Source organism: Nilaparvata lugens, chromosome 7, assembly GCF_014356525.2.
Source record: "Nilaparvata lugens isolate BPH chromosome 7, ASM1435652v1, whole genome shotgun sequence".
Lineage (NCBI taxonomy): Eukaryota > Metazoa > Arthropoda > Insecta > Hemiptera > Delphacidae > Nilaparvata > Nilaparvata lugens.
In genome coordinates, this window is record NC_052510.1 from 5262255 (window position 1) to 5288577 (window position 26323).

Here is a 26323-nt window from a genome sequence, read left to right on the forward strand (position 1 = left end):
TTTTGAAATAGAGGAGTTTTTCTTAAACAATGGAGACATTGTGCGGTCGATAAAAGCAGGCAGAATAAGATGGATGGGACACATGTTGAGATGGGAGATGGAAGAGTGGTGAAATGTATATGGAAGGAGAAAATATAAAACAGAAGAAGAAAAGGTCGACCAAGAAATAGGTGGACGGATGATGTGGAACGCGATCTAAGGACGCTTGGAGTTCGTAACTGGAGGAGGCAGGCCGAGGATCGAGACAGATGGAGAGGCTATGTGAGGGAGGCCAAGGGTTGTAAAGACCTGTAGAGCTGAGGAGTAAGTAAGTAGGTAATACGCAATAGAATTCAAGCTTCTTATTTCGAGTTCTTCTATGTGTAGATTTCGCATAACCTAGGAAAAAGATGATTTGAGGTTGATTGTGATACATAAAACGCAATAGAATACAATTTTTATGAAGTTTTATCAACAGACCGAGCGAAGTGGGGTCTAAGATTCAAGTGACGGTTTTGCATTTCTCTTTATGTTTAAATAGATAAAAATATAAATCTCATGTTGTGACAAAATAATTTAAAAGGGTACTGAGATTTATATTTTTATTTATATTAAAAGTAGCCCTGAAGAAAAAAGACAATATTCATGTTTATATGTAGCCTATATATTTATGTTCCGCTTTAACGGCGAAACTCGGCAATAGATGCTCTCCATGACATTTGTATGTTCCTTTTTGAATTTCGCGTCGACGTATATCAGCAGGTCAGAGGAAAACTGTGTTAAGTCACAATTTTGTCAAAAATGAGATTTTGACATTTTCTGTATCATCTGTATCCGTTCTTTCCAATGGTAAACAGTTTTAAGTCCATAGATGCAGTATTACAAAGATATAGGTTGGAATTCTATGTTATCTCCAGAAGTGTCTAAGTGGTAAACCATATCAAGGTAACTTAACATTTCACCGTAATAATTTTTGATAGAAGTAAACAATGTTAAGGGCAACAGAAGTGTCAAGTCCAATATCGTCAATGGGGCAAATAACGTTAAGATCACATAACACTGCCTCTGTCTACTTTCTCATGGAAGTAAACAATGTTTTGAGCATTATCATTTCCGGTCAAGCAGTTTCACATGACAAGTTGTTAATGTATGTAATTATATAAGGTTTTTTGAAATTTTGCATTTTTCGGTGGGGGGGGGGAGTTGAGGAGGTTCTCAGTGTCCTTTCTTGACCACTTCAGCCAAAAATTGGAAAGTATCTTATCCCTGTCACCGATTTAATGAGTAACTAAAGTCAATTAATTGACCGAGCGAATTAATTTTATGTTTATATTTAAACATATTGCCGCTAAACGCGGCAATAGATTTTCATGAAATTTGACAGATATGCTCCTTTTTCAATTTCGCGTCGACGTATACATAAGGTTTTTTTGAAATCTTGCACTTTAAGGATAACACAAAAGGAAAAGGAGTCTCCTTCAAACGCCAATATTACCGTGAAATTGTACTATAGAGTTATTCATCATAAATCAGCTGTTGAATGGATTATTAATTGCATGCAATTAATTACTGAAAGTATAATAGTATTTTCTCTCGACCTTTCGCTGCTTTCAACTCGGACTGACCTGTTGCCAGTATGTTTTGGAGGTTAGCTTTTGATGTTAGCATTTTTGATACATCAACCACAACAGCCACTAGCAGTTTTCACACCGATATCTTGCCGACAATACATACAGACAGGATTTACTCTGTTGGACAGTATAAGAGGAGGATGTGGTTTATAACTGCGTGAGGTCTACTGTTCACAGAACTACTATTAATTGAAAACTATTCAATCTAGATCATTGATACTCCAGAATATGAAAAATATTGACTTGACAATGAGAGATTGATTTTAATATAACACAAAACAATATACTTCATGATGAATTGCCATCGATATTAGATTGTGGATTTGTTGATAGACAGTTAAAAATATTGATCTTTTATAAACAAAACATAATCAAGAATGGAAATTGACAATGAAAATCTAGGAAAATAATTGTAATCAATCACATCTAGTTTCTAGGATAACAACATAGAACTGTAGTTAAATATACAGAGTTTCAAAATGTTCTTCGGGGTTATGAAAATTCATTACAAAAAACCTATTACACTTACAATAATGAATCAAGTACTGTATGAAAGAGCAATTCAAACAGTTTTTTCCACGAGTACTACCGTACGGATACGACGGTTTGCACGGGGCAGTTAGTTGACCGTTTGTCCGCTAGGTCCAGACAGTGGAAAAATGGCCGCCACCAAATGACAGTGTATGGGCCGTTCTTTTTTGCAGAAACGACAGTAAACGGCATGACGTACCTGGACATGTTGCAATTATGGCATATGGCTCAGCTATTAAATGACTTCATTTTCCAGCAAGACGGTTGTCCTGCCCATTTTCAAAACGAGGTTCGACGGTAAAACAACACTGCCTCGACGCTGGATGGGACGCGCGTCTGAGGAAGACCAACAACTTTTGCTGTGGCCACCAAGATCACCAGACCTCACGCCATGTGAATTATTTCTCTGGGGCTATGTGAAGACAAAGGCCCATATGAATAAAACCAGAGCAAATGCTCATGAGCAAGAGCATGGAGCATGAGGTTTTGCTCATGAGCAAAAGGTAGAAGCAAAAGCATTTGCTCATTTTTATATGAATAAGCTTTACCTTTTACTCTTACCTTATGCTCCTGAACTCTGGAGCAAATGCTCACGTATTTTAGAGATTTTTCATCAGCTGATTCGCTTTTGTAGCCTTAGTTTGTATTTATAGCTCACGGAAGCGCTAAATATGCAAATAGGGTGCACCGCTTGTGTTTGCGTCGTCTGCTCTGTCAGTCTGTTTTCTATCAAATTTTATGAATAGAGTTTTAGGTTAGTTGAGTTTAGAATTTTGAAATAATAGCGTGAAAAAATGTCATCTCTATAATAATCTTCAGCATATTCTTATAATATCAATAGCCTTCTTATAATCGTCTACACTTTCATCTTCTTAAATACCTATTTTGTGATGGCTATCTTTATAACCGGTAGCTATCTTTGTATTTATTCTTTTGTAGGGATAATGGTGATATGTATCATGGTTGAATCTTAAAAGAGTTTTATAGTTCTCAACTATTGGTTGTGATCGTATCTGGTATAGTTTCCTCTTCCTCATCGAATTAGTTGAGCCAAGTATTAGTTTATTCATATGGGCCAAGGTCTTCATCCCACCAATGCCGAACGATATTGCTGAGCCATTTTACTATGAGCAAAAGGTGATAAGCTGCTCTAGACTAGACTCACCTTTTTTGAAGCATTTGCTTCAAAAGTTGAGCAAATGCTCTAGTTTATTCATACAATTTTGAGCAAAAGCTTTTACTTTTGAGCAAATGCTCAAACTATTTTTTGGATGAGCATGAGCAAAAGGTTTTGCTCACGTTTATCCATAGAAAATGAAGCAATTGCTCCATATTTTAGAAGTATAAGCAAATGCTCAACTTTATCCATATGGGCAAGGTCTTCATCCCACCAATGCCGAACGATATCGCTGAGCTGAAGGATCGCATAATCAATGCTGCGGTCAACTCTATCGAAAGATACCTGCTTGGGCTAGACTTTTAGGTTGACGTATGCCGTGTCACCAAAGGAGCACACATTGAACTTTTATCGATGTTAAAAAAACTGTTTGAATTTCTGCATCTGCCTAGTCTTTTATGCCTATAGTGAGGTCCACGTTATAATGACAGTATTTGATCAACTTTGGTTTTGCTATCCTTGTCTATTATTCGACAAAGCCGGTGGTACTATCCTTTTTTAGGTCCATAACGATGCCAATTATGTTTTTGACAGTGTAGAAATATAATTAATCAATGCAGAGAATCGGCATCGCTATTCTTCTATCTTTATCCACTGCCATTATAACGTGGACCTCACTATAGTCCAAATTTTGGCCCAGTGAGCTGGCCCAGCCTGGAAATGTCTAGTCCACATCTAGGCCAGCGTTGGCAAACCTCCCATCCACACACTGGCGCTGGTCGTCATTGGCCTTCATTGGGCCAACATGTGGATGCCGCATTATAGGAACCTTCTTTGGGGAAAATGCAAAACTTAAAGTATTTACAAATAAATAAATAATAAACTTCAACTTGAAAATAAGCGAATGGACTCACGTCTTTCACAGCATTTGCATCAGTGCCCGGTGTTGCTGATAGAGCCAATATACGAAACTTCACATTCTCTTCGTACAATATTTTGACAACCTGCAATAAAAAATAAAAAAATTATATAAGGAGCCGGAACAAGATTATTTTCATGTGTAAATTTACAAGAGAAAAGTTTGGTTTAGAATTTATATGAAAAACTATTATGTTATACTTGGTTCGAACAAATACAGTAATCCTTAATAATTCATTTTATTCTCAAGTAGCAGGTAACCCGTGCTCCGTAAGTGTCTAATTAAAAATTTGACACTGAAATCGTGAAGGAATTAAAGGCCTATAACCATCCTCGGTATATTTTAAGAATCTATATGCAAAATTTCAAGTTCAGAAACATCAGTTCAGACGTGATGATGAATTACCTATCCCGTAATAAAAACTATCATTTTATAAGGAAGTTCTTTCCTTTATTATATTATTTATTTACTTATTCATACATTGATAGATACAATATAATTCTCAACTATGAGTGATTGGGAAAGGAACAAAAGGCTTAAAGCCCAAAACTGTTCCTTTCCCAAATTTAGATAGAAATTGTCCATAGATTTTTTATTTTTAAAATTTTATATTATTTTTTTAAATTTTATTTTAAAATTAAAGATTATAGATAGATAACTACTGCAGTATGATTTTATTTATTTATTTATTTATTAGTGGATACAATATTACAAATCATAGAAATATGATTAGGAAGGAACAACAGGCTTGGCCCAAAACTATTCCATTCCCAAATTTTGATAAATTGATAAATGTCCAAAAAATAGGTTATGTTTCTACTGTTATGTTTCTATTTTACCCGCTATGATAGAATTATTCCTGAAATTCTACTAAATATTTGATATTTTTATGATAAATTACTACCCCCAGAACATAAATAACAGGAAGTGTCTTCTGTTTTCTGTAAAATATAAGGTCAAGGACATAACGAGTTTTGGAACTGGACACTTCAATTAATTATTTATAAAAGCTACAAAAAATATACATCACAATCTCTAATGTATATTGGATACTTGTAATTGTATTTACTAAATAAACTAACATTCATTGTAATGTGATATCTAATAAATGCTGTAATATTAATGATAGTAAATCTTACTTGACAATAGGCGTATCCTTTGGTAGCTCTGTGGGCTTCATCAATCACAAGACATTTAATGGCGGACGCTTGCAGGAGGTTGCTTCTCAGATCGTTCATTAGAACTTGCGGTGTTAGGTAGAACACACGTTTCGACGTCCATAACGCTTTCCTATTTTCAGCATGTGTTGAACCTGTAACAGTTTAACTTCTTGTATGACTTCATCATACATCTCTTTGCGTTTTTCTAATAATCTTAAAACTGATATTGAATTTAGGATATGGTTAAAAAGGAGAAGGGATTTTCAATAAGATTCATATAATTTGTTTCTTTGTTTGTAGTTTTTACTTTCCTTGCCCTATTACCATAGGTAAGGAAGTATTGCTTTCCAAAAAAAATTAAGGTACCCTAATTTAAATTTTCTATACGTTTCGGTCCCCTGAGTCCAAAAAATGATTTTTGGTGTTGGTCTGTGTGTGTGTGTGTGTGCGTGTGTGTGTGTGTGTGTGTGTGTGTGTGTTGTGTGTGGTGTGTGTGTGTGTGTGTGTGTTGTGTGTGTATTTGTGTGTGTGTATGTGTGTATGTCTGTGAACACGATAACCCATTCCTAATTAACCGATTGACTTGAAATTTTAAACTTAAGGTCCTTATACATAAGGATCCGACAATAATAAATTCAATTAAATTCAATTCAAGATGGCGGAAAAAATGGCGGATAATTACTAAAAAACCATGTTTTTCACGGTTTTCTCGAAAACGGCTTCAACGATTTTCTTCAAGTTTATACCATAGATAGCTATTCATAAGCCCTATCAACTGACATGAGTCTCATTTCTGGGAAAATTCCAGGAGCTCCGTAATATTCTTGAGAAAAATGGCGGATAATGACTAAAAAACCATGTTTTTCACGGTTTTCTCGAAAACAGCTTCAACGATTTTCTTCAAATTTATACCATAGACTAATGACCATGACTAAAAAACCATGACTAAAAAACCATGTTTTCACGATTTTCTCAAATATAACTTGACCGATTTTTTTCAAATTCATACCCTGTATAGTTATTTATCAGCTCTATCAACTGGCATGAGTCTCCTTTCTGGGAAACCAATGGGGGGTCCACCCCATCCTTGAGAAATGGACTTAGTGACCTCCTGCTCGTGCATGAGGTAGGTAGGTAGCGCAGTTCATAAAAAGAACACATAGTCGAGATATTTCATCTGTAGAACAGCTGTTTTTACGACTTTAAAAAAATGACGACTAAAAAAATCATCGAATTTCACAATTCACACAAAGAAAAAGTTCTCTGAAAACAATTATATATACATGTATACAGAAGTCTGATCGTAGTTTCAAATATGAGCAAGGAAAGTTGTGTGAGTGTACCACACCAGATTTTTAAACTTTTTATGAGCGCTCAAATTTGAAAACAAACAAACACGTCGAGTACAAAACCAAATTTCAAACAATTTCAACGCTAAGAGAAAGTTCATAAACGGCAAAGGGACAAAACTATATGCATCTTATTGGACATTTTTTCCTCTTTCCAACCATATCCTTAGAATTAGTTTTTGTCTGATAGTTTTCTAGTTATTGACGTTAATAAAAAATATCGAAGAATCGATATAACTCGAAAACTAAGGTGGATATAAGAAATTTAGAATAAGATATAAGAAAATCTTACTGAACATTTTTTATTGCAAATTTCATGTAGATGTTACACCTTTACGCCGGTTGTTAAACGTTTCGTGGTACACCCTATATACGAATACTAGTGATCTATTTCGTTTCATTTATTGTATAAAACACTATGATCATGTAGGAAAAACTAGGCTGATACTGTACCATCTTTCTCAAAAATGTTGATAAAAAGTTAATGTTGTCCAAAGTATTATTAGGTTATGATATAACACATCACTGCTTCGCCACTTAATTTTCGGTCCAGGAATGATTAGTTCATTTCAATCATTAAGGCCCGGTTGCACAGAAGCCGGTTAAATTTTAACCGTGATTAACTTTACGAGAACCAATTAGAGAAGTCGTTTTTGAAAAGACGGCTTCTCTGATTGGTTCTCGTGGAATTAATCACGGTTAAAATTTAACCGGCTTTTGTGCAACCGGCACAAAGTGTAATCGATTTTCAAGTGAAAAATCTGGTGTGGCGCACTCACAAAACTTTCCTTGCCGTTATGAAAATTGATCACCTGACGCTAGTGTTCCCGCGCATCTCAAGTCTACTATTCAAAGATTTGAGCCAGCTGGTGACAGGGCAATAACGCTGGAGACACACATGAGGCACTACCTCCGTTAACGGAGGTAGTGCATGAGGTCTGCTATCTCCTCATAGTAAATGATTTGATAGAATCAACAATAATTAGCAATTGAATAATCACATTTTCTCGAATTTAAAGCTTATTTTCAATTTTAGGTGAAAATGTTGCTGAACATTAATTGTAGAGATTTTCATGCTCAATCTACTCCACTTGATTTTTTTTTGTTTAAATTGTATCTGAAGCCTGATAATTGGGAATCTATCTGCATTGATGGGGCGAAGCTCATGAAATTTTTACAGATATGGGACTTGTGGCAGTTGATAGAGCTTATCGATGACTATTTTAGGTATAAATTTGATCAAAATCGTTGAAGCCGTTTCCGAGAAAATCACGAAAAACCCTGTTTTTGACAACATTTTCGCCATTTTAGCCGCCATCTTGAATTGCATTTGATCGAAATTGTTCGTGTCGGATCCTTATAGTGAAAGGACCTCAAGTTCCAAATTTCAAGTCATTCCGTTAATTGGGAGATGAGATATCGTGTACACAGACACACATACCACCCACACACACACACACCACACACACACACCACACACACACACACACACACACACCCATACAGACCAATACCCAAAACCCACTTTTTGGACTCAGGGGACCTTGAAACGTATAGAAATTTAGAAATTGGGGTACCTTAATTTTTTCCGGAAAGCAATATTTTCCTTACCTATGGTAATAGGGCAAGGAAAGTAAAAATTGTTTCATTTCAAGTTGAATACCACTTGTAAATACCATTGAGTTGAACGGTTCAATTAATTTAAGTGAACAATTGTTTCATTTCGAGTTGAAAGCTTGTAAATACTAGTAGCTTGAACGGTTTAATTAATTTTCAATTGAATAATTGGGTTATTCCTAGTAGAAAACGTATAAATACCGGTTAGTTCAACGGTGTCTTCGACTGGAATGCCCATGATGTCGCGACAGGCACTGAGCTGTTGGGTGACCAGAGGCCGAGTGGGGGCCATAAATATCACTTTGCCCATTGGATACCATCGGTAGAAGTTGTACATCACAACCGCCGCGATGAACGTTTTGCCCAGACCTGCAAAACAACATCAAACTATAGTGAGGTCCACGTTATAATGGCTTACATTATAATGCGTTCATACATCGGCAGATTAGTGTTATTCTACACTAGTGTAAAAAATCTCAGACTCAACGCTGCAGTCATTGAATGGTAAAATTACTACTAATGGTAGAATTTATCTATAAAATAAGAGAGAGTAGGGTTGTTCGTTTGTTCGCATCAAAACATGTCAACTTATAGATTGCATACCGGAAGAACGGGAATGATTTAGATCTCCAAATTTTGCACAAAGATTCTAAAAATATCAATCTCGTGCACCTCGAAGCCCAAATTCCAATTCTCCTTCTTGATTTTTTTAGAATTTATGTTCAAATTTCATTCATGGGACACGAATATATTACAATATTGAAATATGTTAATATAGAATTATAATCTAGAGAGACTAACTATTTGAACAGATGGTTAAAATTAATAACTAAATCAATGTATCTCATTAGGATAGCAACTACTATTTGTATGAGTACTTACTCAAGAACAAAAATAAATCTATTTGATTTGATTAATAACCAGTCCAATTTTGTCAGGTTGGCATTAAGTTGAGGAAGGTTTCTAAACAAGATTTGAGTTCTGTCACTTTATTATGCTACCGAGATGAAGAACTTATCTATACTATAGTAAAGGAAAGAACTGTTTTATACACGTATGGGATAGGAAAATTATGTTTGACACATCATCACGTCTAAACTACTGGACTAAAATTAACTTGAAATTTTACATATAGATTCTTAATTAACCGAGGATGGTTCTAGCCCTACTTCAAACTCTTCAAGATTCCACTCGGTCAAGTTTTCAGTTTGTCAAGTTTTAAAATAGACCCATGCGGAGCACGGGTTACCTGCTAGTAAAGTTACTCTTCACAATTTCAAGTTTCTGATTATGAAATCTTTGGATGATCAGATTTGATATAATGGTTTTGCCAGAATTAATGAACAATTGAATATTGGATAAATATAGAATACCTGTCGGTAGACTGACAAGCGTGTTGTGGAATAATGCCGTAGGAACAATATCAGCCTGATACCTTCTGACGGGATAATTGGAAGGATAAATGTAGGTTTTTCCAGCGGCGTAATGGAATCCTTCTGCATCCTCGCCATGATGAAACAAAGGTTCACTAAGAAAAAGAACAATAAGAATGAAAGTATATTAATGGCAGATTATTGAAAACATTATTGATTGCCCTTCAATCATTCTACCACGAAATCAGCACAAAAAACCCCCAAATAAAATCTATACTTCCAACTTTCAAAAACGGCGAACTCATCAGCTAAAGGAAGATACTCTGATACTGACATTTACGCAAAAGAGAAACAAATTCTAAGTGATTCAATGAAAAAATATAGTCTCAAAGAATTAACACAATTCACGAAGCACAGGGGCTCACATCAAAGGATGTAGTATTAGTGAGAATTGACACAAGAGACAATACAATTTATAACAGTGTGCCTCATGCTATTGTTGCAATATCCAGGCATACAGAAAGTTTCAGGTATCTAACAACAGGCTACAATGATGCAGTTCAGGACATAATTGATAGAGTGAAGGACAGGACAGGAGAAGAGCTTTTGTCATGGAATCGAGAAAGGTTGTTGAAAGGAGAAGCTAATACTAACAAAATTGATCATGGCTGATATCGATGAAATCTTTACATCACTGGAAACTGATAACTTCACTCCAGAAATCGATGACTACTTAATTTTGTTCCTTCCATAAATGAAAAAAATGTTGAATTTTTAATATTTTTTCAACTAATATCCGTAGCCTCCATGCAAATTTCAACCAGCTCATTTGTTGTATAAACAGCTTAAAAACTGATATACATGTAATTGTTCTAACCGAAACTTGGCATACCGAGAACATGCCATTCACTTACAAGATCTCAGGTTTCACCGAAGTAAATAAATGCTCAAAGATGAACAAATGCGACGGTCTGTGCATTTATGTTAGAGATAATATTGATGTCTGTGAGATTGCCTGTAACATAGTTGATGCCAACTCTTTGTGCTTGAATTGAAAATGTCGGATGAAAAAATTTTTAGAATTATAGGAATTTATAGATCACCTAGAAATCAAAACACTGAGAATTTATCAGCAGTCTAAATAACTTCCTCGATAATATACCTAATTCAATAACTGTTTGCATGGTTGGTGATATAAATATTAATATTCAATCAACTAGCACACAGGTTCAGGAACCTGCATATTTTACTGAGCAGAGGTTATAAGTCTTATATAAATGGGAGTACTAGAGTCTCGACCACAACTGAATCGTGCATAGATCACATATTTTTCAAAAATAACAGCAAATTCAACTATATTTTTGGAAATATTTTCAAAACAACAATAACTGATCATTATTCTGTACTATTACACTTGGGTAATGAGAAAAATCCTGAAACCACTCACATAAAACAGGCCTACAAATAACGTTAAAATTGCATACAACTACAAACTAATTGCTGAAAAATCGGAAAAAGAAAATTGGAATACTATTTTTGGAAATGATGATACTATAGATACCCTAGTTGACAATTTTGTGGATCGTATAAATGGTTTTATGGATTCAAGTAAAACTGAGAAGTATATTCCTCGCCGAAAGCGTCCCTTAAAACCTTGGATTACGGACGGAATAATAAGATCAATTATTATACGGGATAAAATGCATGATAAAATAAGAAAAGGCCCTGCAGATGCTGATTCGATAAATACATACAGAGTTTATCGTAATACATTGAATAGGCTCATAAGTGAGGCGAAGGATAACTATTATAGGGAAAAATAGAACAATGTAACACCAATAGTTCAAAGCTTTGGAGGTGTATTAATGAGGCTATCGGGGAGGGGAAGAAAGAGTGTTGTAAAATTGGAGTTGATGCCAAGAGGTTGAATGACTTTTTCACCAATGTTGGGGAGAGAGGCTAAAACTATAAACAATGATCCCACAAGCTCTCCAAATTTCAATTTCAACAACGATGTAATTGAAACTCCTCTACCGAATTCCTTCTTTATGGACCGACAACAAACTTCAATGAAGTTCAAGCGACAATAAAAGAGCTGAAAAATAACTGCACCCCAGGCTTGGATAATCTCAATAACACAGTACTCAAACATATAAGCCACACTATTTCACAGCCGCTTTCCGTGATTTTCAACAAATGCTTTGAACAAGGCTACTTCCCTAAACATTTCAAAACCGCCAAGATAAAACCTTTATTCAAGCAAGGAGATCCCTTGGACCCAAGTAACTACAGACCAATCAGCCTTATTAGTAATCTAGCAAAAATCATGGGAAAATTATAAAGAAGAGATTAGTTGTGTATTTGAACAAGCATAAAATAATAGATAAGAATCAATTTGGATTCCAGACTGCGAAAAGTACCGAAGATGCGTTAATTGAATTTTCTAATACTGTTTCACAAAACTTGAATTCCAATTACAAATCTATAGCAGTTTTCCTGGATATTAAAAAGCCTTTGATACTATACCACATAGTTTTCTTTACAATAAACTCGAAAGATATGGCTTTAGGGGAATATTTCTAGAACTCATAAAGAGCTACTTGAGAGATAGAACCCAGTCTTTAACAATCGACGGACTTACTGATGTCTCCAAAATGACCTCCTACGGTTTGCCTCAGGGAACGGTACTATCACCAATCCTCTTTATATTATATGTCAATGACTTATTAAAGCTGAAATTAAAAAACGCCACAACTATATCATTCGCAGATGACACTGCAGCTATTTTCCATGGGGAATCTTGGACTGGGGTACATGAAATTGCAGAACAGAACTGTTTGCTCATAAAAAATTGGTTGGACAGAAACACCCTGAGCCTGAACATTGAAAAAACAATTACATCACCTTCGCATTCAATACAACTGGTAAACCTGATGAATTTAAATCTGAAACTCCACTCAAACTGCAACAATAACTGCACCTGCCCTACTATAAAAAGAGTCAAAGTACCAAATATCTAGGTGTCAAATAGATGAAAATTTGAAGTGGGACATACACATAAAATTTATTTGCAGAAGAATGAGATATCTATCCTATAAATTCTACGAAGCAAAAAAAATTCTGAACTCAAAACATCTAAAAATGGTTTACTTTGCACTGGTCCAGTCCATAATTCAGTATGGTATATCCGTATGGGGGGGCTGTTATAATTCTCACTTAGAAGAGCTTTTCATAATTCAAAAATCAATAATCAAAACAATTTTAAATAAACCAGACTTTACCCAACCGACTTGACTTTCAAAGAGTTTAATGTGTTAACAGTTAGGCAGTTGTACGTAATAAATGTAGCGAAATATATAATCAAACATAAAGCTAATTTTCCTTGCACAAATAACACAATCAATAACCTGTACAATCTGAGACCCTCCTCAATAAGTATCTTATGTACAATACAAACATTGAAACCATCAGAAGACAACTTATATATTTAAGCACTAAATTGATAAATAAAATTCCTGAAGAATATATCTGCTGCGCAAATTGACTAAAAAATAAAACATGATATTAGTATTTGGATTAAAACGAACTATTTTTTCTACCTGTAAATTAAACAAAGTAAAAGAGGAACTTAGTTTTTTGTGTGCTCACTTACCAATCTAGTGTGGACCTTTTATTTATTTTTCTTTATTAAATTAACTATCCTATCATCCCACCTCACCTTTTTCCTAATCCTTTATTTTCCCTCTCAAGGATTGAAAGCCTTCCTAGTACATGGTAACCATAGTTGGAAGAGCTTCAATCCCACCCCTTTACACCAATTCTGAATTAGCATCTTGTACGGACATTTTTGTTTTTTTTTTGTACTAATTTGCTAGTTGTTTATTCTTGTTGTAATTTAATATTACTTGTATTTTATGTATGTGTGTAAAGGAAAATAAATTGAAATTGAAATTAAAATTGAAATTGAAATTGAAAAACAAAAAATTTGAGATCAATATTGTGATTATTATTCTTAGTGCCAAAGGTTCACAATACCAGAAATATATTAATTGCAGATTCCTTGAGAGATATGCAAGTAAAAACTACCACAAATTGTGAATACTCCAAACCAATTCTTCTAAGAAATTAGCTAGATAAGGTTGAGGTTGGAAACAAATGGAAGCTCTCAATATAATTTGCTCCCATTTATTCATTCATACAATAAGTGCATCATCAAAAATGATAGGAGAAAAAATAAGGTAATCTTGTGCTATTCCTCTCCCAAAAATAGGGTTATACATAGTCCGAAATAGGTTAAGTCTTCTAGTTCTTCACTTCACATAATTTTCAGCCCATAAATATGTTTACAAAGTAGATTTTTAAATTAAGACGCTTCAAACCATGATAGTTGAGAGGAAATTGTGATGGCACAGTTTGAAATTGTATTGCATTTATTACGAATATTTTACTATTTATCAATACTGATATATTACTATTAATATCACCAGTATTGATAATATTGAATCAGTATAATTCTTAATATTATTGTGGGGTTTATTGCTATTGAGGAAGATGAGATTTTCACTTTTGATTCAAACTAAAAATTTCTGAATTAAGTATCAAGTGACAAATCTTATACTATTTATCAATACTGATATTACTATTAATGTCACCAGTATTGATAATATTGAATCAGTGTAACTCTTGATATTATTGTGGGGTTTTATTGATATTTTGAAAGAAAAGATGTGTTGTTCACTTTTGATTAAAACTAAAAATCCCTGAATCAAGTGACAAGTGACAAATATTATACTTTTTATCAATTCTGTAATTTATGACTCAATGTATAAACAAATACTGGTATTTGTTTATGGATAAAGCGTTTCTTATAATAGGCCTACAGTATCAGTGAAATTCTGAATTGTGAAGTATAATGTTTGTTTTCATTTTTTTAGTATTGAGACAAATGGGCTACTTAAACACATAAACTGAACTAAACTTGGGCTGATTTGAATTTAATCAGTCAATCAATTAATTTATTAGCAAAAAACAAAAACATCACAAATATGGTCCCGCTGAACCTAAGAACCTGTGATAAGTTCTAAATAGTGTGTTTGTCTTTTCGATCCCAAAATTTTATAGTTTTTTCAAAGTTTGGAATTTTCCAATTATTTGTGATTAATTTAATTATATTAAGTAATTTAATTTTATTAAGTATTTTTTCAATTTAAAAATGATTTTTGTGTTTATGGATTGTAAATTGAGTATATAATTGAAGTGACACATAACCTAGCTATATTTGGACAGTTGTATAAATTAGAATTGGAACCGTTTTGGACGTAAGTTAGCCTGTGGTACTTTTCTGTAAGTTGTATAATTCTGAATGATTGAATAAATAAATAAATAAAAGGTTTTTCAGCAGGTTTTCATAGCTACTATAAAGTAGTATCTAACGTATGGTTTTTCAAGTATACACACCCAGTATCACCAAAACTTGTGTTTCCATCTTTGCTGGTTACTTTACTAATGAAAATATCTGCCTCCGAAACATTCAACGTTTTCTTCTGTTCATGTTCCTTGAGGGCAGCTGCTCGAGGTAGTTCTACTTCATTGTAGTGCCTGAAAAATAATGATTAACAGAAAAATGATAACTTAAAAGATTGAAGTCTACCTTCAGCATAAAATTTCGCACATAGAATAAAGAATTGAGCTTGACTTGAGAAATTGACAACAGAAAATCCATAACTGAATGTGAAATGTCAATAACTGTTCACCAGCGTTGGAATACATATAATCTCCTTTGTAACAACTAAATTACGACATAGTGTTGATGAAGGGCCTAGTGTCCGAAAGCGCTCCACAAATGTGAGTAGAAGCTAATAGCTTTTATTTATAAATATCTGACTGCTATGTCAAAATTTAGTTGTTCTAAAGTGATTATTAACAAGCAGTTCGTAATGGAAACAAATATTTAAGATAGATATAATCTATTGATCGAATCTAAATTTTTGTCTTTGAGTGGATTTCAGTTTTTGTTTTTCTTGTGCCATACATGCAGTAGCCTAGTTATTGACAAACTCAGGTCTTATCATTATCAATATCATTATCACTATCATTACATACGCACAAGACTAGAGCTCATGCGGCCATCACAACAGATGTCATGAAATGTTATGAGCTCTGGCTGAAACTCTTTTTGTTCTCTTTATCTTTATTATTATTTCAATCTTTGATTTACTTTTCATCTTATTCTCTTCTATAGTTATTTCCATAATTATTTCATCTTTTAAGTTTTCTTTATTATGTAGTATGGTTATCTATTAATTGTGTAAAAAAGGCTCTTCATGACCTTACATATCATGGCCATCAGCCTTTATATGTATATATATCAATAAATAAATAAATAAAAATCACCCTCATCAAAACCAATTATAAGGAAATATAATTTAGACTTACCTCAAGCTCTCTTCTTGTATTTTTGCTAATATTTTATCAAAATCGTCCGAGTTGATATCATCATCCATCTCATTTTGTTTGTTTCAACCTGTAATAGCAGACATTTTTAAATGGAAACTCAATCAATTCTGCTAAGGTTGTGTGGCAGAGAGGACCTAGAGTCCTAACTCCGCCCTTAATAAAGGCAATTAAATTTTATACCATTAGCAACAATCCCGAAAATCTTTAGATGTTGCAATTTGAGTTTTCAGTGAGTAGCTGGTGCAAAGAGGCGTCCAATAAGCTTCACCTTGCTGTCACAGACAGTGGGACGGGTAAATAAAAATAAGTTAGACAAGTAAATATTGGTTCAGTATCAATAACGAGTAAAGGCAAAAAAAATCTAAGTGAATAAAAACACTTTAGAGTAGATCACGAGTGGAGTAAGGGTAACTGTCCACTGGACCGTATTCAACCGATCCGTTTGGCCGTTGGATCGGACAAATCTGCCGGCCGTTAATTCCGCCGAAATTGTCGTCCATTGGAACAGTTTACGTCAGTCTAGTTGCCAATTATTGAGTTAACCTACTATCATAGCCACAAACATTTCAAGAATCAAGAATTTTATGGCCATAAAACAACATTACAAAAATGTAAGCAATAGCTTCGTCAATAATAAGTAAAATATCACAAGTTGGACAATAAATGAACAAATTTACAAATACACATTGAAATATTGTAGAAAATATCACGAGTTGGACTAGAGAGAACGAACAATTACACATATACATGAAATATTCCGGTACTCATTGACAGAATAGAAAGCTTCAGGCTTGAGCCATTTATCAACAGAAATACAAAATGTTTTCAATGGTAACTTCTTAAGATTATCTGGTAGTGAATTAAACATGCGAATTTGTAGGTACTTATGACTTTTTAGAGTTTTAGTCCATCTAACTGTAGGTCTAGTTATATCGTCCCTAGTCTAGTATAATGTGAATGTATAGAAATATTTTTATCAAAATTAGACAGATTTTTCTTTACTGAGATAAATTATAATATAAATATAGACAAGGCAAGGTCATAATTTTGTGTTCTACAAAAATTCCTCTACAAGATTCATTGTATTCATACTCTAAGTGCTTCTTTTGTCGTCCTCTCCTGAATATTGTCGTCCTCTGGATTGCCTCCAGATAATACTGACTGTAAACTAGTATCACATAATATAAATTGTGCCAGTCCATACAACAGCTGTGGATGTCCTACATTAGAGAAAGAAAATGAAATAAATATTTAGGTGTGGTATTGGATGTCAAATTATTTGTTGAAATGTAGTTGATGTTTTATATCTGAACTGACTTATATTGTAAATTATATACTGAGTGAAGGAGTTTTTCCTGATTTTCTAAAAGTTACCAAAGTTACACCTGTTTATAAGAAGGGGGATCCTAATAAACCCCAGAACTATAGACCAATTGCAATTGTACCTATACAAGTAAAATCATTGAGACATGTATTGTAATTCAACTTAATGAATATTTTGTTAACAACCAGCTGTTCTATCCTTCTCAGTATGGCTTTAGACCGAATCATAGTACTATTGATGCAATTGAAAAACTTGTTGAATATGTTTTGAATGGTTTTGAACTCAAGCAACCAGTTGGATCTTTACTATTGGACTTAAGCAAGGCATTCGACTGTGTCTCTCACTCTATACTCTGCAAAAAACTTGAAAAGTATGGTATTAAAGATAAGGAGCTCATGCTGATCAAGAGTTATTTGAAAAATAGAAACAAATGGTTAGCTTGAATAGTGCAAACTCAAATTTCCTTGATGTAACCATGGGGGTTCCTCAAGGATCAGTCCTTGGCCCTTTCTGTTTCTGTTCTTTGTAAATGATTTTAGTAAAAATGTTTCTGTCTTTTCAAATTATATGAAGATGATACCACTCTGGTACATAAGGACGTTGATATAAAAACTGTTCAGGATACGCTTGGAAGGGCTATGGATGAGTCTAAGGTATGGTTCAATGCCAACTTACTTAAGGTAAATGAGAGCAAAACAGAACAAATAATATTTTCTCTCAACAATGTAAGTACTGTAACCTGAATCTGAATGATGATGTTTCAAGCCTGTAAAGTTACTAGGAATGTACTTAGATAGTAAACTCAGCTGGGAGTATCACCTAGTGAATTTATGTAAAAAGCTTTCTAGAGTAATATTTCTCTTACGAAGACTGAAATATTGTGTAAACCTTGATGTAATTAAAATGATTTACTTTGGTCTCTTCCATTCACACTTGATTTATGGAGTAAAACTGTGGGGCAACTCATCTTCTTCAAAAAAAAAGCATTTATTTTTTTTTGAAGAAGATGAGTTGCCCCACAGTTTTACTCCATAAATCAAGTGTGAATGGAAGAGACCAAAGTAAATCATTTTAATTACATCAAGGTTTACACAATATTTCAGTCTTCGTAAGAGAAATATTACTCTAGAAAGCTTTTTACATAAATTCACTAGGTGATACTCCCAGCTGAGTTTACTATCTAAGTACATTCCTAGTAACTTTACAGGCTTGAAAACATCATCATTCAGATTCAGGTTACAGTACTTACATTGTTGAGAGAAAATATTATTTGTTCTGTTTTGCTCTCATTTACCTTAAGTAAGTTGGCATTGAACCATACCTTAGACTCATCCATAGCCCTTCCAAGCGTATCCTGAACAGTTTTTATATCAACGTCCTTATGTACCAGAGTGGTATCATCTGCATATAATATTGAAAAGACAGAAACATTTTTACTAAAATCATTTACAAAGAACAGAAACAGAAAAGGGCCAAGGACTGATCCTTGAGGAACCCCCATGGTTACATCAAGGAAATTTGAGTTTGCACTATTCAAGCTAACCATTTGTTTCTATTTTTCAAATAACTCTTGATCAGCATGAGCTCCTTATCTTTAATACCACACTTTCAAGTTTTTTGCAGAGTATAGAGTGAGAGACACAGTCGAATGCCTTGCTTAAGTCCAATAGTAAAGATCCAACTGGTTGCTTGAGTTCAAAACCATTCAAAACATATTCAACAAGTTTTTCAATTGCATCAATAGTACTATGATTCGGTCTAAAGCCATACTGAGAAGGATAGAACAGCTGGTTGTTAACAAAATATTCATTAAGTTGAATTACAATACATGTCTCAATGATTTTACTTGTATAGGTACAATTGCAATTGGTCTATAGTTCTGGGGTTTATTAGGATCCCCCTTCTTATAAACAGGTGTAACTTTGGTAACTTTTAGAAAATCAGGAAAAACTCCTTCACTCAGTATATAATTTACAATATAAGTCAGTTCAGATATAAAACATCAACTACATTTTTCAACAAATAATTTGACATACAATACACATCCTCAGATTTTGAGTCACTCATTCTATTTATAATAAGACTAATGATTGTTCCATCAACCTTCTTAAATTTAAATTTTGGTTATTCAGATTACTATTGATACTATTATTTAAAAGATCAGAGAAGTCTGATCTTTTATTTGTACTATTACTATTTGTTTGAATATTACCAGTAGCACATGACACATTAACAAAAAAAATTATTAAACTGCTTAGGAGAGATTGGAATGACCTGTTTTGTTGAATTTACCAGATTACCTTCATTTTGGCAATTTGCCAGGCTGCCTTGCATTGATTTTAGCCTCAGCTATAAATTTACCATTAGCTACAAGTTTTGCCCTATTTTTATTTATTTTTCATAAACAATGAATTATATTGAGATTTTTAAAATTGAATAAACAAATATCCACTAAATTAGTATAATCTTACTTACAACAAATATCCACAAAATTAGTTTTTCATTACTAAGGAATCTTTGTTCAGATTCCTTGAACATCACGATGATGATCTTTGTCTCGCATATCCAACAATGGAACATGCTATTGAACCAAACTTTTCATCGTCCATAGTTACAACTTTATAAAACATAACTTCAAAAACAAAAACAAACAAGACTGTGAAACAATTTTAGGTTAGGAACACATTGTTGGCTCAGCTCGACTAGCTAGTTCGGCCGAATAGAGCCGGAAAATCCCATTCAATACGGATCGAAAAATTGATTGGCCGAAGACGGCCGTATGAACCAGTTGCAATGGACAAGCATCTATTCCTTTCTTTGATCGTTCGGTCGCACATCTGACAAAGTCGTTGAAAAAAGTAGGTTTAATAAAAGATTAGCCTACGTACCTCCTTTGCCAGGATTGTTTCAGGATGTTTGATTGATTATTTTTCATTAATCTATTTCAGTTTACCAATTCTTGCTCCCAATTGCTGTTCCTGTTGACAATAAGTCTATTTCATTTAACTGCATTATGATGTCATCTAAAAAAAGCAATGCCACAAGAACTAATGAATGTATGAGACAATATTTCACTATTACCTCTTTGAGAATTATTGCTTGAGGAGGCTGGAGTGTGGTTTTAATCAACAAGTTGTGCATGAATGAGGAGAAGACCCAGAATATCTTGTGCACACTGAGGCGTAATCCATCTCTTTTTGGCGGAAAAGAGGACAAGCTCCCTGGATTTGTGTTGGACTCTTCTGTGTCATGAGAGCATGGTTTGCAGTTGACTGTCAAAGGTGAGCTATTTGATGCGGAAATCGAAGAGACACTCTGGTGCGGAAACCCACTCGGTGAGAAGAACTGTTTTCTGCAGCATGAGAATCCATTCACGTGCTCATACATGGCCTCAGATCACAATACCATAGTTGATGTGACTATGGAAGGTGTTAGTAGGTACCTCGCCTTGAACCATGTCTGCCAGAATTTAGAAGACTGCAAGTGCTGACTGCCTTCAGCTGCCAATACATCTCTAGCTCATTGCTGCAGCTGAGGAGGGAACTCCACAGGTTTCAGGGGAGAGGTTAATTGAATCAGCACAAAACCAGGAGGCGCACTGATATCAACCAGCCATAGTCCAGACTTTCAAGTTTGCATAGCAGGTACCCCATTGAAGCCCTAAAAATTTATAATAGTGTACCACTAAACGTCCGCAACCTCCAGTTGTGTGGTTACAAAAAATTGTTACAAGAGAATGTTGTAAGTGTGCCATTGTATTGTATTGATGGTCAGTTTCTTTGAGTTGTTTCGATCATAACATCTTCTAGTGCCATCTTGATGAACTTTGTGTTTTACCTGTTTATTATTGACGAAATCTATCCATCACGAGGCAGGTTAACGATTGATAGAGTTTCATGGGTATTAATTCTATAGCCGTACCGTATATGCAAACCGGTATCCAAAAGCTTGGGCATCTTGGACCGTTTCACATTAGGACACCAGTTGAGAAACCAGTGGTGTCCGAGTGTAAAGCAAGCTGGGAAGAACAAAAAACCGGCTCATGCATAATTTGAATGGACTTGCACTTGCACATGTTCAATGTGATTACACACTTAAATTATTTTCAATTCAAAATCTTCAAATTCAAACATGCATCTAATCTAACCTCAAAAGTTTAAAACTAATCTTATTAAAACACATCTAAACAATAATTACCTCTTTAAAAAATGTACTTCTTTTTTCATTCACAAGCTGGTGAGTTAATTAAGTTATCCTGTTTATAATAATATACTGATTTCAAACAAAAACTATAAACAAAGAGTACCCAAAAACATGCAACAAACTGCTAAAAAGTGAATAAATTTTAATTTTCAAAATTGATAAGCCCGCCCAAGCATTCAATCCAATGCCACCTTTATCCAATTTCATAACTTATTTGAAAACTAACAATCTACATTGTAAAATTTCAAAATTTCCAGAAATTGATCATTTTTAATTTTTTATGGTTTATTATGATCCCATAACTAGTTTTTCTTAATAATTTTTATTATAATATAGTACTGTTGGTACACACCCATTTTTGATTCCGATCAAAATCCAACGTGATGCTTTTTGACCAATAGGAAGCTTTGCCCGGTTAGCCGTTACGCCAATCACAGACTGGCTTCGTCAAGTTTCAGTTGCGGGTTTGTGTTTCTCGGCGTCGGTTTTTAGTGTTTGTTATTGTGTTTACTTCTTGAAAATAAAGGTAATTATTATTAATTAAATTGTTACTAACTTTAAAATATGTTTAGAAATCCACTTTGCATTGTACAAAATAAATTCTTTTTCATAAATCTACTTCACGTGCTTCTCCTGAGGTGATCCGGGAAAACTATTTATAGGCTAAGCAAGCGTCCATGTAAAATGGAGTCCAAAATAAGTAATAGCATGTAGTTTTCAACTGTAACAACGCATTGAGTTGATTATTATTTGGTTTATCTTGTTAGTTTATTGTCTGTCATGTTGAACAAGTTTGAAGATCAACCTTAATCTTGCTAATTTAATTTTCAAACAAGTAGGTTATTGTTTGTTGATTGTTGTGGTTGTCGTTTCCCTCCAAAGCGCTGTATGTTGGGTTCGGTTAGCGTAGCGGTGAAAGTTTGTGCTTCAAAACTTCTTTTTGAGAAAGTCATTCAAATAATTGTGTGAAAGTCTTGTTCAGGAACAAATGTGAGTAGATATGTAGATAATTACTATTGACGATTGCTTGTACTCTATGATTGAAACTTAATCGGCTGTTCTTAACCTATTTTTTGAAATTACCTCCTGGCTTGTCGTTACAGTGTACACTGTACATAGTGAACATTCCTGTAGCATTGCGCGTCTGTTTATGATACGGTTATGTTTGTTTACAAACTAAAGTTACTTTTTGATTACTCATTTATTGTTAATTTATATTTTCTATAAGCTTAAATAATTGCAACTTTTAATTAAATTATAGTGTGCTGTGACCTTAATTATGTTATGTAATCACTACACGCAACTAAATCAGTGATACATTTTTCGTTTTTTTACAGTATCAGTAGTTCTATTTTGCTTTAGTTTATTATTAATTCGATAAAACTAGTCTAGTCATTTAATAATACTCGTTACGAGATTATTAAATCTAAAAAGTGAGCCAACAAATCAACTTTTTTATTCTAAAAATAAAGCCAGTGTCCAAAACATTGCCCCCAACCAAGGTATTTTGCAAGATCTAGTTTCAGGCTATTTTAGTTCTTTTTAAAAAGTTGTTTTTGACAAAACCATACTAATTTTGAATTTGTTACTGTATGTAGCCTATGTTTTTTGAATTTATATTTTATTATTTCAGTGAATAATTTAACTGTTCTTATTTTCTGATGTTTTTAATACATTCAAGGTATAATATCGTATAATTTTTTCAGTGCAGGATTCAAATTAATTTTTTTTATTTCAGTTTTTCTTTCGAGATGAACAAGAATCTCCGCGATTCGCCGTCGCGGCTAGCGGCGCTATCCGAGCGCAAAGTAGACCAACCTGCACGACCAAGGTCGCCCGGGCGACCAAAGTCACCCGCGCGCAACAAGTCGCCTAGGCGTCCCAAATCGTCGCCGGCTGCGAACGCGCGTTCCAAGTCGCCGGCGCGACCCAAATCGCCGGCACGCGCTACAAAAGCGGAGGCCGAAAAGAAGCCGCGCGCCAAGAGTAAATCGCCCAGTCGCAAGGCGCCTGCCAAGGAGAAAAAGGCGAAATCGCCATCCCGCTCTGCTAAGGCTGTCATCGAGAAGATTGATCCGATCAGGGAGCCTACGATCTCGCCTGGTATTGAAGAAGGTTAGTGATTTAATTAATTTTTTTATTATTTGTCACAGGCTAGACAATGGTAAGCATAGACAATAGTCAAATACAAAACATTGAAATTTTAACAAAGTAATTTATTTTGTTGACTACCTAGTTATGATTAGATTAGATTAGATATTTATTAAGCCATAAACAATACAAGAAAGTACAGGCCAAGTCAATATTTACAATAATTTAAAAAGTCAAAAGACAATATTTACAATAAATTGTAAAACAATACACAAAATCTATAAAAAGATATCACAAAAACTTAACATATATCGTCAGAATAATTCAAAATAGCCTAAAGAATGTCAATGTCATATGAATAAGCATATCACAGCCAGCAATCCAACCACATGATGATTTTATTGTCAAAAAATACATCAGAAAATAACATTATCATCAATTATCTAATAAGACTTCCCCCATGAACTCATTTTAAAAAACTTTGAGGCATGTAGTGTGTGAGGTGGTGCGCTCAAGTTTTTCCTAGCTTCTTCGTAGATCTAGATAGATCCACGTTATAATGGCAGTGAAAAAGATCAGCTAGGCCGATTCTCTGCCTTGCTACAGCCTTCTATAGAAGATAGTTGATACCGGTATATCTTATTAATATTGATTAATGGTCATTCTTGTTTAAAATTCTTAAGCCTCAGTACTCATTTGAGAGAAATTGATGGCATTTAGTGTTGTAGGTGATGCTCTAAAGCTGTTAGCCAGCTACTTTGTAGCTAGAAGAAAGATTCTTGCACTAGACTAGACAGTAAGATAGATGTGCACAATCTTGAAAATGTTTATGTTCTTCAGGGAACGGTATTATCTCTTCTCCTTTTCTCATCTAAGTTAACGATTTGCTCAATCTGTTGCAAGTTGTGGTATTGTCTCGTTTGCTGGAAGGGTGTGTGCACACAGAGAGAGGTTAGCGGAGTGTTTCTAGAAAAATAGAGAATATTGATATCCATATAAGTGCGGTGATAATTAAGTGTAGTATTTTACTATAATTCTGTGTTAGATCCTTCTAAATTCAAAATTTGTAGCTCTATGTAGCTCTATTTGTAACCCTAATTCATAAGGGTGTGATCACATTGAGTGCATGTGTGTGCAAGTGCACGTCAGATCATGCATGAGCCGAAAAACAAAATCTGGAAAGTGCCATTGAAAGACGTGACTTGCATATGTAGCTGTTCACACTGAACGCGACCTGCAAATGCACGCGTTCAGTGTGAGTGTTCCTATTGCTCTTTCCAGATTTTGTTTCTCATTTGCACGCTTGGTCATGCATAATTTATGCAGCAAAACCAAGCTTGCCGCGCATATATGTGCCACATATATATACAATGTGATCACATCGTGACAGAGTTGAAGGGCAAGATGTGTTTATCACCGGTACTTGTAGTGTTACCGTAGCTAGTTCTTTATTATCCACAATTTTTCGAGCTGTATCAGAAAATCTGGTCTGGGAAACTTGATGCCAGCATTTCATTAGAACACCAAGCTGGGGCAACAGTAGGACACCAAGTAACCAAATCGTAGTGCATTAATTCTTATTCCGTTGACTACACTAGGGACTACAGATATTATCAGCCCAACTACCTCTGAGACACTGAGTGCCGGTTGCACAAAAGCCCGTTAAATTTTAACCGTGATTAGTTTTACGAGAACCAATCAGAGAAACCCTCTTCAAAAAGGCCTTCTCTGATTGGTTCTTGTGAAAATAATCACGGTTAAAATTTAACCGGCTTTTGTGCAACCGGGCACATTCTTCTTTCCTGGTCCCTCTAGCTCGCTTTACACTCAGACACCACTGGCTTCTCAGCTGGTCTCCTAATGTGATACGGGCCCTAGATGCCGATGTAGCTGTTGGATACCCGTTTGCACAGACGGTACGGCTATAGAATTTAAACCCATAAAATTCAATCAATCGTTGACCAGCCTCGTGCTGAATAGAGTTCAGAAATCGAAATGTTTCAAAAACAGGTAAAACAGAAAGTACAGGGTGATACAGAATAACGAGAACATTTAAAAACGCCATAAAACATTAGTGGGAAGAGCAAAAATTATTGCTCTATCTAATGTAAAGTTCAAGACTTGCCATTTGAGAATTATTAATAACATTATCACTTTTTGACAATTACTTCATTAAGATGGCTTCCTCATGAACGAATACACTCTTGAAATCTGTGTTGACGATTTCTCATTGATCGCTGCATCATCTGCGTTTCATGGTCCCATGATCTGCCCACCTGCAATTTTCTGGTTGTGGAGCTATCTCAAATCAATCGTTTTCACTACTTGACCAATAACTGTGGTTGAATCATAACAGACAATTCAAAATGAAATTAACAATATCCATGCTGAAATGTTGCAGAAATCGTTCAGGAATCGTCAACACAGATTTGAATAGTGTATTCGTGCAGGAGGAAGCCATCTTGAAGAAGTAATTCTCAAAAAGTGATAGATGTTGTTAATAATTCTCAAATGGTCAGTCTTGAACTTAACATTATTTTGAATAAAATCATTTTTGCCCTTCCCACTAATGT

The 26323-nt window shown here is 34.4% G+C and overlaps 3 protein-coding genes across 3 annotated transcripts in view; 2 read left to right on the forward strand and 1 right to left on the reverse strand.

Annotated features, from left to right (window-relative positions):
- Positions 1 to 21795, reverse strand: part of LOC111056627 (Fanconi anemia group M protein homolog) — an 80317-nt gene extending 58522 nt beyond the window's left edge. Inside the window, exons 1-7 of the transcript XR_005571904.1 lie at positions 21654 to 21795; positions 16112 to 16199; positions 15134 to 15274; positions 9677 to 9831; positions 8505 to 8672; positions 5317 to 5489; positions 4173 to 4262 (exon numbers count right to left, since the gene is read on the reverse strand). The gene's annotated coding sequence lies outside the window, so the exon portion shown is untranslated. The remainder of the gene's footprint in view (positions 1 to 4172; positions 4263 to 5316; positions 5490 to 8504; positions 8673 to 9676; positions 9832 to 15133; positions 15275 to 16111; positions 16200 to 21653) is intronic.
- LOC111056636 (pre-rRNA-processing protein TSR1 homolog) overlaps positions 1 to 26323 on the forward strand; it is a 432307-nt gene that overhangs the window by 238259 nt on the left and 167725 nt on the right. The gene's annotated exons all lie outside the window — the stretch shown is intronic.
- LOC111059087 overlaps positions 22065 to 26323 on the forward strand; it is a 31567-nt gene continuing 27308 nt past the window's right edge. The window contains exons 1-2 of the mRNA XM_039431809.1: positions 22065 to 22185; positions 23398 to 23774. Of these exons, the coding sequence (XP_039287743.1) occupies positions 23411 to 23774 (364 nt within the window). The 5' untranslated portion in view covers positions 22065 to 22185; positions 23398 to 23410. The remainder of the gene's footprint in view (positions 22186 to 23397; positions 23775 to 26323) is intronic.